General features: G+C 39.3%; 1 protein-coding gene across 1 annotated transcript; it reads right to left on the bottom strand.

Moving 5' to 3' along the window:
* Window positions 1-168: 168 nt before the first annotated feature.
* On the bottom strand, window positions 169-1179 carry LOC114272220 (MDIS1-interacting receptor like kinase 2-like). The gene is made up of 2 exons (XM_082923255.1): window positions 1023-1179; window positions 169-902 (listed from the first exon to the last, which is right to left on the bottom strand). The coding sequence occupies exons 1-2, from the start codon at window positions 1177-1179 to the stop codon at window positions 169-171; spliced, it is 891 nt and encodes a 296-aa protein (XP_082779381.1).
* Between the last annotated feature and the right edge of the window lie 16246 nt (window positions 1180-17425).

The following is a 17425-nucleotide window of genomic DNA, read 5'->3' on the forward strand; positions in this document are numbered from 1 at the left end:
GATAAAATCACTCCAATAGAAAATTACATACCAGAAGCAGCGTACCCAATAGGTCCCTACAAATGAAGTCCAATTGGATGAGTCAGGCTTCATAAATCTAGCTGTGCCAAAATCTGAGATGTGAGCCACATACTCTAAATCAAGCAAAACATTCTTGCTTGATATGTCTCAATGGATGATTGGAGGTGAACAATCATGGTGCATATAAGACAGAGCATTTGCCACACCTTTGACAACATTCACTCTCTTAATCCAATCAAATTGTAATGCTTGATCCGTTGTGCTCAATATATTTCCCAAGATTCCCTCTTCCAAGAACTCATAAACCAAAAACAAGTGCCTCGGGTGTGAACAATAACCATAACGTTTTACGATGTTTTCATGGCGAATCTCTATTAACGCATGGATCTCACTTGTAAAGCTTTTTAGATTGTCAGGTGATTCGTGAAGTTTCTTCACAGCAACTACCTGACCACTTGGAAGGTCAACTCTATAAACAGTACCACACCCTCCCTCCCCAACACAATGTTTGGTACTAAAGTTCCCAATCGCTTCAATGATGTTTTCATACACCATTTTCCCATCATAGCTCCAAATTGCAAACAAATTTTGATTATGTACTTGTCTTGGTTCATTTGTTGTGTTCCTCACTTTCTTATGAAAAGCCATAAAAATTCCAAGAACCATTAGCAAAAGCAATAAAAATCTAAAAATATGGACAACTCGTAACCCAACTTTGTTTGTCTTTTTTTTACCATTCTCATTGTTCATTTTAGGCGAGCAAGTCTTCAAACCAGTAGCATTACCAGACAAACCTTTATTACCTCTGAACCCCTCAAATGGAGCCTCTCGAAAACCTTTCATGTTAGGAATAGGACCCTCAAACTGATTGAAAGATACATCTACCGATGTCAAACTTAACATATTATGAAAAGATAATGGAATGGAACCAGTGAGCTCATTATGGGAGAGATTCAATGTTTCTAGGCTTTGTAATTCACCAATCTATAGTGGTATCTTACCTGTTAGTGAATTACAACCAAGATCAAGCCTTTGAAGGCCCTGTAAATTGCCTATCTCTAAAGGAATGTTTTTCCCAATTCTGTTGTTGCTTAAATTCAAGCTTAATAGTTTCAAGCGTTCCCTCAGTTCTATAGGGATCAAGTTAAGATTCTCCATATTGGAAAGGTTGCCAAACATTTGAGGAATGTTACCCGAGAGGTTGTTATCATTCAGCTTAAGGTCAAACAATGAAACCAACCTTCCCAATTTTGTTGGTATCTCTCCAACTAGATGATTTAAAGAGAGGTCAAGTTTCTGTAGCTAAGCTGCCTCTACCAATTCAAGCAGTATCTCACCAGAAATATTATTGTTAGACATTTGAGACTAGTTAAATTATGACACTTTCCCCATCTTTGAGATAGCTCGCTGTAGAAATTGTTATGACTCAAATCAATGTAAATCAAGTTTGGGTGTACAAGCCAAAATCTTCTGATATATTTCCTGAAAATTGGTTTGAGCTCATTATGGGAGAGATTCAATGTTTCTAGGCTTCTGGTATATTTCTTGAAAATTATAGCTCTCTCTCTCTCACAGCCACCATATTTCGTTCTGGGTATATGTTAATTTCCAGATTTGGCAATTCGAGGAGTATTTTGTGTTGGTACTTCACATTTATGTTTCTTAGATCAATTGCAAATTTAGTTAAACACGCAATATATTTATGTTGGATGTATAAATGAATTATTGGAAGAAAAAACCTAGTGTGAACTAAGAATTTGGTTCTTGTGTTGTAGTAGTCTATTTAATCAATTTATTAACTTGCACTGCTATAATGTGTGTAATTTCTTATGTATGATTGGTTTTGTATATTATTTGAACAAGAGGAAAAGGACTAACAAGGCACCTCACAACAGAAAAAAAAAATGTATGCAATTAGTCCAACAAAACAAATATTAATCATCTTAAAACCTCTTAAGGTTAACGGTAAAGGGGTACTAGTTCTTTTTTTCTTTTTTTCTTTTTTGGATCAAGTAAAGGGGTACTAGTTCAAATCTGGTTTCTAGTTTCTAGTTTTCAGTTTTATTTATTTATTTATTTTATTATTATTATTATTATTATTATTATTATTCTTTATTTATTTATTTATTTTGGTTTGGTATGATGCTTCAAATTGAATCCTTCAAATATCATTACAAGAAGTGGGTTTACAATTCATTGATTTAAAAGTTCATAGTTTGGGGAAGGTTTATAGTTTAATTTAGATGGAGTAGTTTAATTCACAATTAACAAATCTTGGAATGGAAGTGTTTGGACTGATCAAAGTAATTTTAGCTGATAACATCATTGTTCTTCATCTAACATCTCTACATGTAAAGGCATTGCATTTTGCTTTTCTCTTTTCTTTTTCTTTATTTCATTTTTTTTTAAAAGGTTCCTACGATTAGAATTGTTTGCCATTTTGTGATTTTTGATTTACAGGTGTGGTGTGAGCACTTTTGAGGCAGCAAGAAAAGGCGATCCTCGGGTGATCACAGCAACGGACGCAATACACACCGCTGGTAAACAAGGAAAGTCCAGTTCTTCGTTTGTTGCCTGCTAACTATAAGTAAAAGAGCGTTATGTATTATTTTTTGGTAAAGAAGGATGATTTTGACATTACTCTCAAGTTTTTTCACTGTGATGACCGGGTGTATCATTTGCCCACTCTCCTTTGTTAAACCTTTGGTTTGCCTTACTAAAGTGTCGGTTTGACTTGGAGCCTTGTTAAGTGATTGGGGTTTGTGGTGTCCTAAAGGTTTTTCTCAATTGAATTCTTGTTCTTGTCATTCGATGTTGATTTTCACTTATCCTGGAGAGTGCGAGGTCAAGTCCGGAGTGCCTAGATTTGAGCTGAGAAAATTCTGGGCAAGAGAACTAGGGCCGCACGTGCGGGAGGTAAGGCCGCATGTGCGGGAGGTAACGCACGTGCAGAATTCAGAGGAGGTTTGGGGCACCACACTGCAATATATACAGGTACGGAGCAGGGTGCGTACAGGGATGGCCACACGTGCGAGGTTGAGGGCCGCATGTACGGGAGATAGGCTCCGCACGTGTGGGGCACATGCCGCACACACAGGACGCTAGGCAGTCCAAAAACCCTTGTTTTTTTTTAATCTTTTAGGGCTGAATGTATCTCATTGTTTCTACGTCTCTCTCTCTCTAAAAACATTTTTGCTCCTTCTCTCTAAAAACCCTCATCAAAGCACTCAAAATCTTTGATTTCTTGCAATCCTTTGGGGCTAGAGTTATCATCTCTCACAAATCTTGGAGATCAAAGCTAGGGCTCTATTTGGTGTAGTGGAAATCGAAAAATCTCCCATCTTGACTCTAGGGTTTCATCTCTTTCATCATCAAACCTTGAGATAGGGACTTTCTTGAGTTATATATGCATGTTTTGCAATTATTGTTGTCGATTTAAGGGTTTTTCTTGAAGTTATGGTGTTGATTTTGATTTTGTGACCCAAAATGTAGAGATTTTTAAAAGTGGGTTTTAAAGATCTCAAGTCCTTCAAGGATAGCATCTTTAGAGTTGAAATTATCTTAGGCACAGAAAATGGGTGATCTTGAGGGCCCTTTTCTAGTGATTAGTGTGTGTTTGTGTGTGTGGGGGGGGGGTGGGTGGGAGTTGCTTGTAGAGAAAAAAACTAGAAATTAGAGGTTTTCAAAACAAATGATGGGAATACATGAAGTTTTACTATTAATGTGTTATTTTGTATATCAAAAGAGCTCAAGAAAGGAGGGATTCTTGTTTATAGTTACAAATGATGAATCTCATAACATAGAGAAAAATGTTGGTGTTGGAAAGAAAATATTGTTCAATTGTTGTTATAGCCTTGAAATGATTATGTTATTGGAATTGCTTGAGAAATGGAAATGTGGCTATTTGTCTATGAATTTAAATGGGAACATGGCTCCATTATGAGAAAATAAGGAACGGAAGGAGTGAAAGCACGTTTATTCGAGATTATTGTTGATATATATATATATGTATGTATATAAGAAATAAAAGGGAATGATTATTGTAACTTCATCAATTGTTATTTTGCATACATTATTGACTAGTTACCGCATGTTTTGATTTGTAATTGAATATCTTGCATTGAGAAAGGAATTGTTGAGAAAAGAAACTGAGGAAATGTTTATGGGGTAAATACCTTGGTAAGTCCGGTTAGAAGGTGTAGATAAATTGATAAGCTGGCCTGAGTGTCCGGGGTGAAAGACCGAAAACATGCGCGGAGGAGGTACCACTTCCCTTCCGGTTAGCAACTGGTAAACTAGGGTTATTGGTAGTGCTTGTTGAGCCTACTTGTAGACACCAACCTAGAGATTACCTGAGTCGTATTTACCGCCCCTATTGATTAAAAATTAGAAGTTTCAAAATGGTTGAGATTGCAAATTGTTATTGAAACATGGTGATTTTCAAGAAAAGCATGTAAAGAAATTTTCTTTAAAATGGCATTTGCATTTGTATTTAACATTGGGAGTTTGCATAACTGTATATACTTTGTAAGGAATCTCTACTGGGCTTTACGCTCATCCTTATGGGTTTTGGTGCAGGAAAGGACGTGGTGAACCCGCCAAATTAGGGCATAGGAATATGTTTTGAGAGCACAAGGCTCTTTGTTATGATTGTAACTTTTTTTGTAAGCCAAGGACTAATCATGTACGGGTCCGAGAGACCATTTTGTGTAATCGGGCTTATGCCTTGGAACTTGTAAGCCCTTAAGGGCCTTTATTCGTTTTGGTTAGACGATTTTACATGCTATAGATTCATGTACTAGTTTTTAATGAATGTATAATCGCATGTGAGATCACTTTCGTATAATATTCGAGTTATGTAATGGAACATGTTGAATATATATATTTCTGGTACCTCTTATGAGCCATTATTATTATTATATTGAAATGGTATGTATATTTTTGGGGCGTTACAACTTGGTATCAAAGCTACCGGGTTTGTGTGATGACCGGGAATAATTATTCGCTCCGCTCTCCTTTGTTTCTCATTGGGTTGTAGTGTCCGGAAGTTTAGTCCTCAAACAAAAACTTTGTTCTTGCCTTTCGGTGATTGAGTTCCACTTGTTCCGGAGAGTGCAGGGTCAGGTCCGAAGTGCCCAGGGACCGAACCGAAAAATTCTGGGCTGCTGGACCAAGGCCGCACATGCGCGGCCCTTGGGCCGCACGTGCGGGGACTGAGGCGCACGTGCGGGGAGGGTGAGGCTTGAAGGGCTTGCACACTGCCTAAAAGGCAGGTGCGGGAAAGACCATCGCACGTGCGGGGAAGGCGCTCCACACGTGCGGGGAAGGGCGCCGCACGTGCGGGATTCTAGGCAGCCGAACCTCTGTTTTTTTTTAGCTCTTTTGGCCGAATTTGTATCACATTTGGGGCTTCTCTATCTCACTCTAAACCTCATATTTTCTCCTCCTTCTCTATAGAAACCTTCATCAAAACTCTAAAACTCTTTGATTCTTGTAATCCATCGGGTCCAAATCCATCATCATCTCTCTCTAATCTTGAAGATCTAAGCTAGGGCTCCTCTTTGTGTTATGGGAAAATTGAAGAATCTTCCATCAAAGCTAGGGTTTCATCTCCATTTCTTCATCAAGCATTGAGGTAGGGATTTCTTGAGTTATATATACATGTTTTGCTATAATGATGTTGATTTAAAAAAGTTTTCTTGAAATCTTATGTTGATGTTTATTTTGAGACCAAAAATGTAGAGAGTTTTAAGAGTGGGTCTTTAAATCTTAACCCTTTGTTAAGCCTAGGGTTATTCTCCCTTTTATTAAACTCAAGAAAAATGGTTTTGGTAGGGTTTCACCAAAGAAATGGAAATGTTTGGTTTATGATGAAAAACCCTAGAAATTTGGGGATTTTGGAAAGTATGGAAATGTCTAGAGTGATTTTATTCTTCTTGTGATAAAAGAATGGATATGTGTAGGCTTCATGATGTGTTTTTTTTACAAAATGGCAATCAAATAGATATATCGAAATGAAGAATTTGGTTTAGAAACTATTGTTAAATATGTGATGATATATGGTTGTGAGATGACAAATTGTTGTGCACTATGGATTGTGAGAATTATAAACATTGGAGATTAATGTTTGAAAACACTGCATATAATCTTGAAGAGACTAAATTGTTAAGACTTGTGAAATGAGAAGTTGTTACTATGTGTTGATGACGTATGGTTATCTTGTGGAAGAACATTGAAAAGAGGAAATGGGAAATGTGATTGTTGACATTATTGTAGAGACATTTGAAAATGGACAAATGTTATGAGGTATGGAAAGATCATTACATTGCATACTCATTCAATTAATTATTATGCATTGTGAATTTTAGATTAAAGATATAGCGATCCCGGTTTCTCTTCCTTTAATTGTTGTATTCCGGACTTAGGTTCCGTGGAGTTGGTGGTTGTATATCTTGTTGTTATCCTCTAATTCCGTGTGTTTGAGTTTTAGAATGTATTGGGCGTGTTTCGAACAAGTTGGTTGAGCTTTAGTCCCATTCCTTGTTGCCTAGATTTTTGGTGGTACGCTCGAGCGGGTCCCTTTGCGCTCGAGCGGAGTTTGATTTTTGATTGTCCGCTCGAGCGGGTCTTATTGCGCTCGAGCGGGATTTACACACTCCTAGCATTTTGTGCCTCTGCAAAACTTCTCCAGGTGCATTTTCACGCTCGAGCGATTTTCCTTACGCTCGAGCGGGTATATTGGCGCTCGAGCGCGTAGTTCTTTGTCTGTAAAAGTACTGGAAGGGGAAAATCTACGCTCAAGTGGCTTTTCCTTTGCACTCGAGCGAGTGTGTTTTGCAGTTGTGTTTTGGCGCTCGAGCGGGAATCTTTGCGCTCGAGCATGTCCAGTTTTTGTTTCTGACGCTCGAGCATCCTATTCTTCGCTCGAGCGGGTCATACGTATATCAATAGACAGCAGCGGGATTACACTTCACTTTTTCATCTCTTTCTTTTTCAAAAACCCTAGATCTGAGCTCTCTCTCTCTCTAAACAACTTCTCTCTAGGGATTGATCTACTTCTAGTGAGTTTCTAACCTAGGCTCTTTATAAGAAAGATAGAGGGTGTTGAGGGCTTCCTTTTAATCTGAAAAATCTTGGATTTGGAGCACTTTGGGTTTCGGTCATCTCCTCCATTTGGGCTCTTCATCTTGAGGTAGGAATAACTACTCATTCCTATGGTCTTTGACATAAACTATTGGTCTTTTTGATATAATGTTGAGTTGGGTGATTTTGGAGGTTAGGGTTTCAAAATGTATAAAAGAGGGGTTTTGTATTTTGAGCCTATACATGTATATTTGAGCCTAGAAATAAGAATATTGCTGTTGTTGATAATATTTGGACCTTTGGGTCAATATTGAGCTTAAAGGGAAAAATGCCATATTTGGGTATATTTGGGTCATTAGTATAATTAATGACATTTGTTATGAAATTGAGTTGGGGATAATGAAATTTGCTCATTATGAGATAGAATGGTGGAGTTGGATCTATAAATTGCTCACTTTTAAAAATGTCAATTATATAATTGTTGAGGCATTTATTATCTGTTTAGAAATAACTAATTTGGGCTATCGGTGGAGGATAGTCTTGATTGTTGTAGACATTGCATGATGATTAGGTGAATTGAAACTAATCAAGTTGTGTATTTGAATACATGGGTGCCGAATCCCGCGGATAAAATTTTCGTGAAATGGCCATTTGAATATAATTATACATGGGTGCCGAATCCTGCGGACGCAATTTCTGTAAAATGGCAATCCGAATATATCTATACATGGGTGCCAAGTCCCACGGATGAAATGTCCGTAAAATGGCCATAAGAGAATGAAAATACATGGGTGCCGAATCCCGCGGACGCAATTTCCGTAAAATGGCAGTTTGTAGTATTGTTGGCATGAGATGTAGTCTCATTTCAGTTATTTGGCCAGGTTCTGAGTCATATTTATAAGTTGAGTTTTGTTAAGTTAAACATTTATCAAGTGCTAATGTTTTAGTTATTGCTCATATTATGTTTAGCATATCTCTACTGGGCGTTGGCTCACCCTATATGGGACATCATTTTCAAGTACAGGTGTTATGCCACCTCCAAGGACGTAGCTTGGGAGGCTTGAGGCTGTAGACTTTTTTTTTGTTTTGTTATTTTTGTTATATTACATGTATATCAAGCCAAGGGCTTGTTTGTGTAGAGTTAATACTCTCTTTTTGTAACCAAGTGTTGACTTGGAAAGTTGTAAGCCTATAGGGCGTTTACTTTTATTGTCAACATGTAATACCTTTTGTAAGAATACTCTGATGATAGTAATATGAAAACTCTTTTATTTATCGTGATGTATGCTATGATGGGTTTATTTTTGAGGGCGTTACAAAAGATATTTACAGTATGAAAGAAAATGGTATGGTAATAAGAACTATGGAAATGTGTTATGGGGTAAATACGTTGGTAAGTCCGGATAGGGGTGTAGATGAGATTGATAAGTTGGCCTGAGTGTCCAGGGTGAAAGACCGAAAACACGCGCAGAGGAGGTACCACTTCCCTTCCGGTTAGCAACCGGTAAAGTGAGTTATTGGTAGTGCTTGTTGAGCCTACTTGCAGACACCAACCTAGGGATTACCTGAGTCGTATTTAACGCCCCTATTGATTAAAATTGGAAGTTTCGAAAATTGTTGAGGTTGTAAACTTTTATTGAAAAATGGCGATCTTCAAGAAGAACATAAAATGAAATTCTTTAAAATGGCATGGCATGGCATTGACATTTGCATTTTTCATTGACAGTTTGCATAAATGTATATACTTTGTTAGAATTCTCTACTGGGTTTTATGCTCACCCCTATGGGACTTTGGTGCAGGTAAAGATGTGGTGATCCCGCTGAGTTGAGGGCATGGATTTATTTTGTGAAGAGTAGATTGCTCTTTTATTTTTGTTGTAAAATTTTTGTAAGCCAAGGGCTAAATGTGTATCGGTCCAGGAGACCATTTTGTGTAACCAGGCTATTGCTTTGGAAGATGTAAGCCCTTAAGGGCATTTTAATTGTTTGAGACTAAATGCTTCACATGCTATAGATTCATGTGCTCTTTTTATCATTGAATGTATATCCGCATGTGGAACTTTTGTATAAAACCTTGGAGATCTATGATGTAAAGGTTGGAGAATGGTTATATTTAATTAATGAATGTGGCTTGATGTATCATACATGTTGCGTTTATTTCAGGGCGTTACAGTTTGAATACTTGGGGCTCGCGGGAAGTGATTGTTTTGCCACAATGGGTTCATTTCGCGTGATTAGGAAATGTTTTGTTTTTCGTGATTACGTGATAACATGCTTATGTGACTATGTGGGTATGGGATTGGATTTTTGGGATGTTATTCGCACCTATTAAATTCCTTGAGGTCTTATTAGAAGGTTACCTGATCAATACTCGTTCTGCTAAGAATTCTTGGTTTTTTGTGAGACGAATCTCATCACTAAAGGATAATCCATATATGCTTACGTGACTAAGTGCTTATGTGGAGTGAATTGAATTGTTTGTGTGGTAGAATATATATATATATATAATTGTTGTAGTTTGACGTGTGAGGCTAGTCGCGAGCACATTTGAAATTATGTGCTAAATTATCTATCTTGTTCCTTAATTAGGATGTCAGGAAGGGTCTAACTCGTGGTGGTAGAGGTGGAAGGCGTGGTAGGGGTCGCCGGGGTGTGCACGAAGTATTGGTCCAAGGGGTTCCGGTGCAAGAAGAGGGGTTGGGCCAAGCTAACATGGCCAAGCAAGTGGGGCAAGTGGAAGTACCGGGGCAAGCGGGTCAAGCCGCAATAAGGGCCCTAGCCCGAGAAATGGCGGGGGCCTTGAGGGAGTCTATGAATATCCTAAGGGTAGAGAACCAAGCTAGGGAGAACGCCATAGAGACAAGGGCGAGTTTCCTCACGAGGGAGTTTTTGCGAGCCTAGCCGGATGAGTTCCATAGTGGCCCCAAGCCTAAAAAAGCAGATGAATGGCTCGAACAGACAGTGAAGACATTCAAGATGCTTCACAGAGAAGACAGTGAGCTTAGAATGACTCTTGCGAGTTACTACCTCAAGGGGGATGCGGGCCACATGGGAAGCCTTTGTGGTGGCTTTCCAAGACAAGTACCTACCTCCCACTACTAGGGAGAGGTTAGGGTAGGAGTTCCAAGACCTTAAGCAACTCAATATGTCTGTGGCTGAGTTTGAAGCGGCCTTCTCTAGTTTGTCCCAGTTTGCGCTGGAGTTGGTAGCGACAAAAGAACACCGTTGCATTGAGTTCGAGAAGAAGCTTAGAACCACGATCTTGTTCAAGGTTGCCGGGAACATGATTCGAAATTATGACCGTCTTGTGGAGGCGACCGCGCAGGTGGAGATTACCATGGAGGCCGAGGATGAGAGACTTTAGAATTTGAGGTCTACGGGCCAAGGGTCACAAGGAGACTACATGCCCAACAAGAAGAGCAGAAACACTTTTTCATCCCAGTTCCAACCGCCGCAGTCTAGATCCAATTTTCCCTTGCCTAGTGTGGACCTGGGAAAGAGCGCGCCGAGTGGGTTTTCTTGCTTCAAATGTGGCCAACCAAGTCACAAGGCCTTTGCATGTCCGTAAAAGGGAGGAGGACAGCAGATGTTGCCACCACCACCACCTAACCGATCTTAGAGTCAGTCTCAGAGTAGGGGGCAGGAGCCTACTTGCTATCAGTGCAGTCAGTCAAGGCACATGAAGAGAGCTTACCCGCATTTGGGAGGCGTATCTGGCGCATCAGGGTCGAGGCAGACTCAGAACCACCAACAAGCTCACTCAGTTCAAGCTTCGCAAGTTAATCAGGGAGCTGCTTCGGCTCAGTCAGTGCAGCAGGCCTATGCTCCGAGAGATGAGCAGGTTGATCAGAGGCCACAGGGGCACGTGTATGCTGTTACCGCTCCAGAGTAGTTGCTGGGATCCTCAGTTGTGAGAGGTATTTTCGTTATGTGTAATTCTTTGGCTAATGTGTTGATAGACACGGGTGCATCTCATTCATTCATATTTGCTGCATTCGCATCTACATTGGAGTTAGAGGTGGCATGGTTAGCGTCTTCACTCAGAGTTGAGTCACCGGTTGGGGATACAGTTGACTTAGATCGGGGGTGTCACGGTTGTGAGATAAAGGTTACCGGGCGTCGACTCCCGTTTGCTTTTGTGTTGCTAGACATGTTGAGTTTTGATATTATTCTAGGCATGGATTGGTTGTCTTCGTATCGAGCGGTGATTAATTGTTTTCATCAAGGGGTCACAGTGTGCACCTGGGGTGGTGATTGTTTTTACTTTCTGGGAGACCGGGTTGATAGGGTCTTGTCGCTAGTTTTTGACCGTCGTAATAAAAACGAGCTTAGTGGCCTTCTTGCTACTCCCTTGGATAGCGAAAGTGACAGGACTTGTGTTGAGTTGCCAAAGGTAGTTTGTGAATACCCGGACGTATTTCCCAAGGATCTTACTAGTTTGCCACCCCACCGGGAGATCGAGTTCACCATTAACTTAGTGCCTAGAACGGCACCAATTTCTATGGCGCCGTATAGATTCACACTCGCAGAATTGCATGAGTTGAAGATTCAACTCCAAGAGCTTTTAGATAAAGACTTTATTCGCCCAAGTACGTCGCCTTGGGGAGCGCCGGCTCTCATTGCGAAGAAGAAGGATAGGTCGTTGCGATTGTGTATCGATTACCGCAAGTTGAATCGAGTTACTGTCAAGAACAAATACCCTTTACCCAGAATAAATGATTTGTTTGACCAACTTAGAGGGTCTTATTGCTTTTCAAAGATAGACTTGAGGTCGGGGTACCATCAGTTGAGAGTCTGGGAGAAGGACATCCAGAAAATGACCTTTCGTACGCGTTATGGCCACTATGAGTTCCTTGTAATGTCATTTGAGTTTACTAATGCACCGGCTTCCATTATGGATTTGATGAACTGAATTTTTAGAGAGAACTTGGATCATTTTGTGGTCGTGTTTGTAGACGACATCCTAATTTATTCGACTTCCGACGAGGAACATGAGGCTCACCTGAGGGTAGTGCTTGATTTGCTTAGGAAGCACCAATTGTATTCCAAATTTGAGAAATGTGAGTTTTGGCTCACCGAGGTAAAGTTTTTGGGCCATGTAGTGTCAAGAGAGGGAGTAACTGTAGATTCTTCAAAGATAGACTCTGTACAGGATTGGAAGCAACCTAAAACTATTTTTGAGATCTGGAGTTTCTTGGGGTTGGCAGGGTACTATCGGCGTTTTGTAAGGGACTTCTCTAGATTAGCCGCGCCATTGACTAGAAAGGGGGTTAAGTTTGTGTGGAGTGAGGCTTGTGAAAAGTCTTTCCAAAAGCTTAAAGCTAGATTGACTACTGCACCGGTGTTGATTATTCCGGAGAGAGGTTTGGGTTACACCGTTTATTGTGATACATCCCAAGATGGGCTTGGTTGTGTCTTGATACAAGGGGGAAAGGTTGTAGCCTATGGTTCACGGCAATTGAAAACTCATGAGAAGAATTACCCTACCCACGACCTAGAGTTAGTAGTGGTAGTGTTTGTGTTGAAAATTTTGAGGCATTATCTGTATGGTGAGAAGTTTGAAGTTTTCTCCGATCATAAGAGTCTAAAGTATTTGTTTTCCCAAAAAGACTTGAATTTACGTCAACGAAGGTGGATGGAGTTTTTGGAGGATTATGATTTCAAGTTACACTATCATCCGGGAAAGGCCAATGTAGTAGCCGACGCCTTAAGTCGAAAATCAGTGAGTAGTTTGGCAAGTGTGGCCATTCGGGAATGGGTTATGTTAGGGGATATCGGCCAGTTTGAATTGCACTTGGGTGAGTCCGAAGAGGGTGTAATGTTATTTACCTTGAGTGCTCAACCCATCTTGATTAACAAAGTTGAAGGGGCACAACAAGGAGACCGTGAAGTAGAGTCAATTCGTGATAGAATCTCCAATGGGAAGGAAGAGAAGGGTTTGAACATCCACTCGAATCAGAGTGTACGTTACCTAAACTGTTTGTTAGTACCTAAATCTATTAGAGAAGAAGTACTTCGGGAGTTCCATCATTCACACCTTGCGGTACATCCAGGAGGCACCAAAATATATCGTGATCTCAACCGTCAGTTTTGGTGGAGGGGTATGAAGCGGGATGTTGCATCCTTTGTGTCAAAGTCCTTACTTGTTAACAAGTGAAGGCCGAACACCAAAGACCAGCGGGTTTGTTACAACCCTTGCCGATAGCCAAGTGGAAATGGGAGCATGTTACCATGGATTTCGTAGTTGGGCTTCCTAGAACGCAGTGGGCAATGACGTCATTTGGGTGATTGTTGATAGGTTGACTAAGTCTACGCATTTCATCCCAATGCGTACCAGCGACTCAATTGAGCACTTGGCAGAGTTGTACATTAGGGAGATAGTTCGACTTCACAGAGTTCCTATAACCATTGTGTCGGATAAGGATCCTCGCTTTGCAGCCCGGTTGTGGCAAAGCCTCCAAGAGGCATTGGGAACTAAGTTTACTTTTAGCACCGCTTATCACCCTCAAACCGATAGGCAGTCGGAACGTACCATTCAAATTTTGGAGGATATGCTTAGAGCTTGTGTCCTAGATTTCAAGGGGTCTTGGGAGAGGCATTTACCCTTGATCGAGTTTGCCTACAACAACAGTTACTAAGCTAGTATCGAGATGGCACCGTTTGAGGACTTGCATGGCCGACCTTGTAGGTCACCAGTTTGTTGGGCCGAGGTGGGGGATGCACCATTGTTGGGTCCTGAAATTGTTAGGGAGACAACTGAGAAAGTTGCTCTCATTCGGAAAAGGTTAGCTGCAGCCCAAAGCCGACAGAAAAGTTATGCCGATAAGAGGAGACGACATTTATCTTTTGAAGTGGGTGACCATGTTTTCCTTAAGATCTCACCTAGGCGGGGTTTGATGAGGTTCGGTAAAAGTGGAAAGTTGTCCCCAAGGTTTATTGGGCCTTTCGAAATATTGGAGAGAATTAGGGAAGTGGCATACCGGTTAGCCTTACCGCCACAACTTTCGGGGGTTCACAATGTGTTTCATGTGTCAATGCTTAGGAAGTACGAACCCGACCCTTCTCATGTGCTAGATTGGATTGATTTGGAGGTAGATGAGGATGCCTCTTACGATGAGCGACCGGTTCAAATATTAGATACCCAAGAACAAATGCTATGGGGCAAAACCATACCGTTAGTAAAGGTGTTGTGGAGACACCACGGGGTTGAAGAAGCATCGTGGGAAAGAAAGGCGGAAGTCCGCTCCAAGTATCTGAATTTATTTGAAAATGCTTAATTGTTTTGATTTATAATGTTCCCTAGTGTTGAAGAGAAAAAGTGTTAAATTGTTGATCACATGTTATTATATGAATTGTTAATCTAAGCATGGGATTGTGAAGGGATGATATTTTGTTAAAATGCTTCATTTCAAATGTCTATTATAAGCAATTGTCATCTTGATGTAATGATAATGATGGGTATGGTGAGTGTTGGTTGAATATTGATGTCGTAATTTGAAACTTTGATAATGTAGTTATCATGGCTAGAACCTTTGTTCAAATGGTTGGTTTAAATTTCGAGGACGAAATTTTCTATGGTGGGGAGGTTGTGATGACCGGGTGTATCATTTGCCCGCTCTCCTTTGTTAAACCTTGGGTTTGCCTTATTAAAGTGTCGGTTTGACTTGAAGCCTTGTTAAGTGATTGGGGTTTGTGGTGTCCGGAAGGTTTTTCTCAATTGAATTCTTGTTCTTGTTATTCGATGTTGATTTTCACTTGTCTCGGAGAGTGCGAGGTCAGGTCCTGTAACGCCCCAATTTCCTATGCCCAAATGATAACACAACCATCATGGCTCCTTAAAGGAAAACAAAAATAATTCTCCACATTTGCATTACATGATACAATTAGTTCCTCAATGTGATTATATGTTTAATCCAAAACCAAATAAATAAACAAATAGATACCCCCAAGGGTTTACAAATTTCCAAGGCTTAGGCCTGGTTACACAAAATGGTTATTCAAACCCACACAAATACAACCTTGGGCTTACATTCAACAAATAACCACAAAACAAAAATGAAGCCTCAACTCCGAGTCCTCCCAAGTCAGTGCCTTGGCGGAGGCATAGCACTTGTACCAGAAATAGTTTCCCTTATAAGGTGAGCCACAGCCTAGTAGAGATATACTACACAACATATGGACCATGACAAGACTAAAGAGGAGTATGCTCATACTATGCTCATGATAAAACAGTTTATCTCTCCTTTTATAAAGCATGCAATGCTGAGATGCAACAACATATATAAAATCATTTCCATTTTTTTTTACCATATATGTTACATGAATACAGGCTCTGTGAATCTCTAAGTGAGTGTTTGCAAGTAGGCCCTAATGCACTACCACTGTCATTTTTACCAGTAAACTGAAAGACTAGACACCTAACCACGCAGTTCTACACCCCTTACCCAGATTCACCAGGTATTCATCTTTTCACAAACAAATACATTTCCAAACATTTCTTAAAAACAGATACATTTCTAATGAAATGAATGTAATGCAATGTCCAATACAACAAATGAAGAATGTGGTTCAATTTACCTAAGTCTCATGCATTTCTACAACAATCATGACTATCCTCCACCGATAACCCAAAACAGATATTTTTAAACGGATATTTAAACAATTAAATTCCAAAAAAAATTCTAATAAATACAATCTATTTCACATCTCATCAAATATGAACAACTACACTAGTTTTCATATCACAATCACGTCCGGTAACCTCTCAAGGTCCATTTCTAACTGTGCCAGTTTTATTCCAACAGATACATTAAGCAAAACAATATTGTTAATGTCCAAGAAAATATCATTTTCTTTCCAAGCTCATTCTCCAAGCATTATTCAACTATGACATCCTATTTTGATCGAAAGCCCCAAAAGTTAAACGTAATTCCTTTGTTTTCTTTAAAAATGCTCTTTTGGCCACAAACCGGTAAAAATTTCAAAACCAATCGAATCAAAATCCGTTTTTGTTCAAATTTAAAGCATAACTCTTTCATAACCTTACAAACATATTCCAAGTTTACACTTTTGCAATTTGGGCATCAACTTTTTTATTTTTCTCAAAATTTCTCTTTTAAGCAAATAAAGCACAAATTTTTTCAAAAATTCTAATTAAATTATATACCACTCTAAGCTCCCTATAATCAAGTAAAAGTGCATAAAGAAGTGTAGGGAAAATCTCTACCTCAAGCTAGAAGAGGAAACAAGCAAAAATCCAAATTTTCGATTTTGTCGAATTTCTGTCTCCACCAATCAAAATGTTGCTCTCGCCAAGCTCTTTATTTTGGCCTCAGGAACTAGGGTCAAAAACTCAATAGATCTTGCTAGATCAAGAAAAGAATTAAGGATTTGTGGTGATGTTTAGAGAGAGATGAGAGAAATGAGGGAGTAGAAAGAAAGAGAGAGAGTGTGAGATGACCAAGAGAGAGAGATATATCCTCTCTGCCAAGAACCAAGGAAACAAATAAAAGCAAGGGAACACGTGGCCTAATCCACTTTTTCTATTTCCTTTTTGTTTCTTTTTCCCCTTTTTTTTTTCAAATCAATACACTTCTATCTATACATATACATATAAATCTCTATATATATATCAATTAAAAATATATTTCAACATCATTATAATATTTTGTAATATAAATGACAAAAATGATATAATATTTTCTCATCACAAAATATATTTCGTTTGATGGTGCACACCATAAATATTTGTAACTCTCTCAAGATTATAAAATAAATAATAACAACAACAGCAATAATACATGGTTACAAATGAGTCATGATTCAATCATTTTGGTCTAAAATGAATGGAGTTTAATAATTTAAAATAAATCCCCAACTGATCTATCTCAAATCATGGTCCGAATACCCATAACTCAATTTTAAATTCTGCTATAAATTAAACTGAATACCAATCAGTCCGTGAATTTTCATCAAATAAATACTCATCATTAAATTCTGAAATTTTTATCCAATGTGCTAAACTCATATGGGAACAACATATAAAAATTTCATAATTGTCTGAGATCGGGAACTATTTTTAACAAATACAAAACCGAACTGTTTTCGCACAAAATTTACACGGCAATCAAATTCGAAAATTTGCTCAATTAAATTATGCGCTGGCTATTTAAAAAAAAATTGGGTCATTACAAGTCCAGAGTGCCTAGATTTGAGCTGAGAAATTTCTGGGCTAGAGAACCAGGGCCGCACGTACGAGAGGTGAGGCCGCACGTGTGGAATTCAGGGGAGGTTTGGGGCAGCACACTACAATATATGCAGG

Source organism: Camellia sinensis, chromosome 4, assembly GCF_055761805.1.
Source record: "Camellia sinensis isolate YWXY chromosome 4, ASM5576180v1, whole genome shotgun sequence".
Classification (NCBI taxonomy): Eukaryota; Viridiplantae; Streptophyta; class Magnoliopsida; order Ericales; family Theaceae; genus Camellia; species Camellia sinensis.

Bases quoted from the DNA above. Each gene is read 5' to 3' on its own strand.
- LOC114272220 (XM_082923255.1), bottom strand. From the start codon at position 1,179: ATGGAGAATCTTAACTTGATCCCTATAGAACTGAGGGAACGCTTGAAA. The intron at 903-1,022 runs GTAAGATACCAC...TGACATCGGTAG, and splicing joins TGGTTGTAATTCACTAACAG to ATGTATCTTTCAATCAGTTT.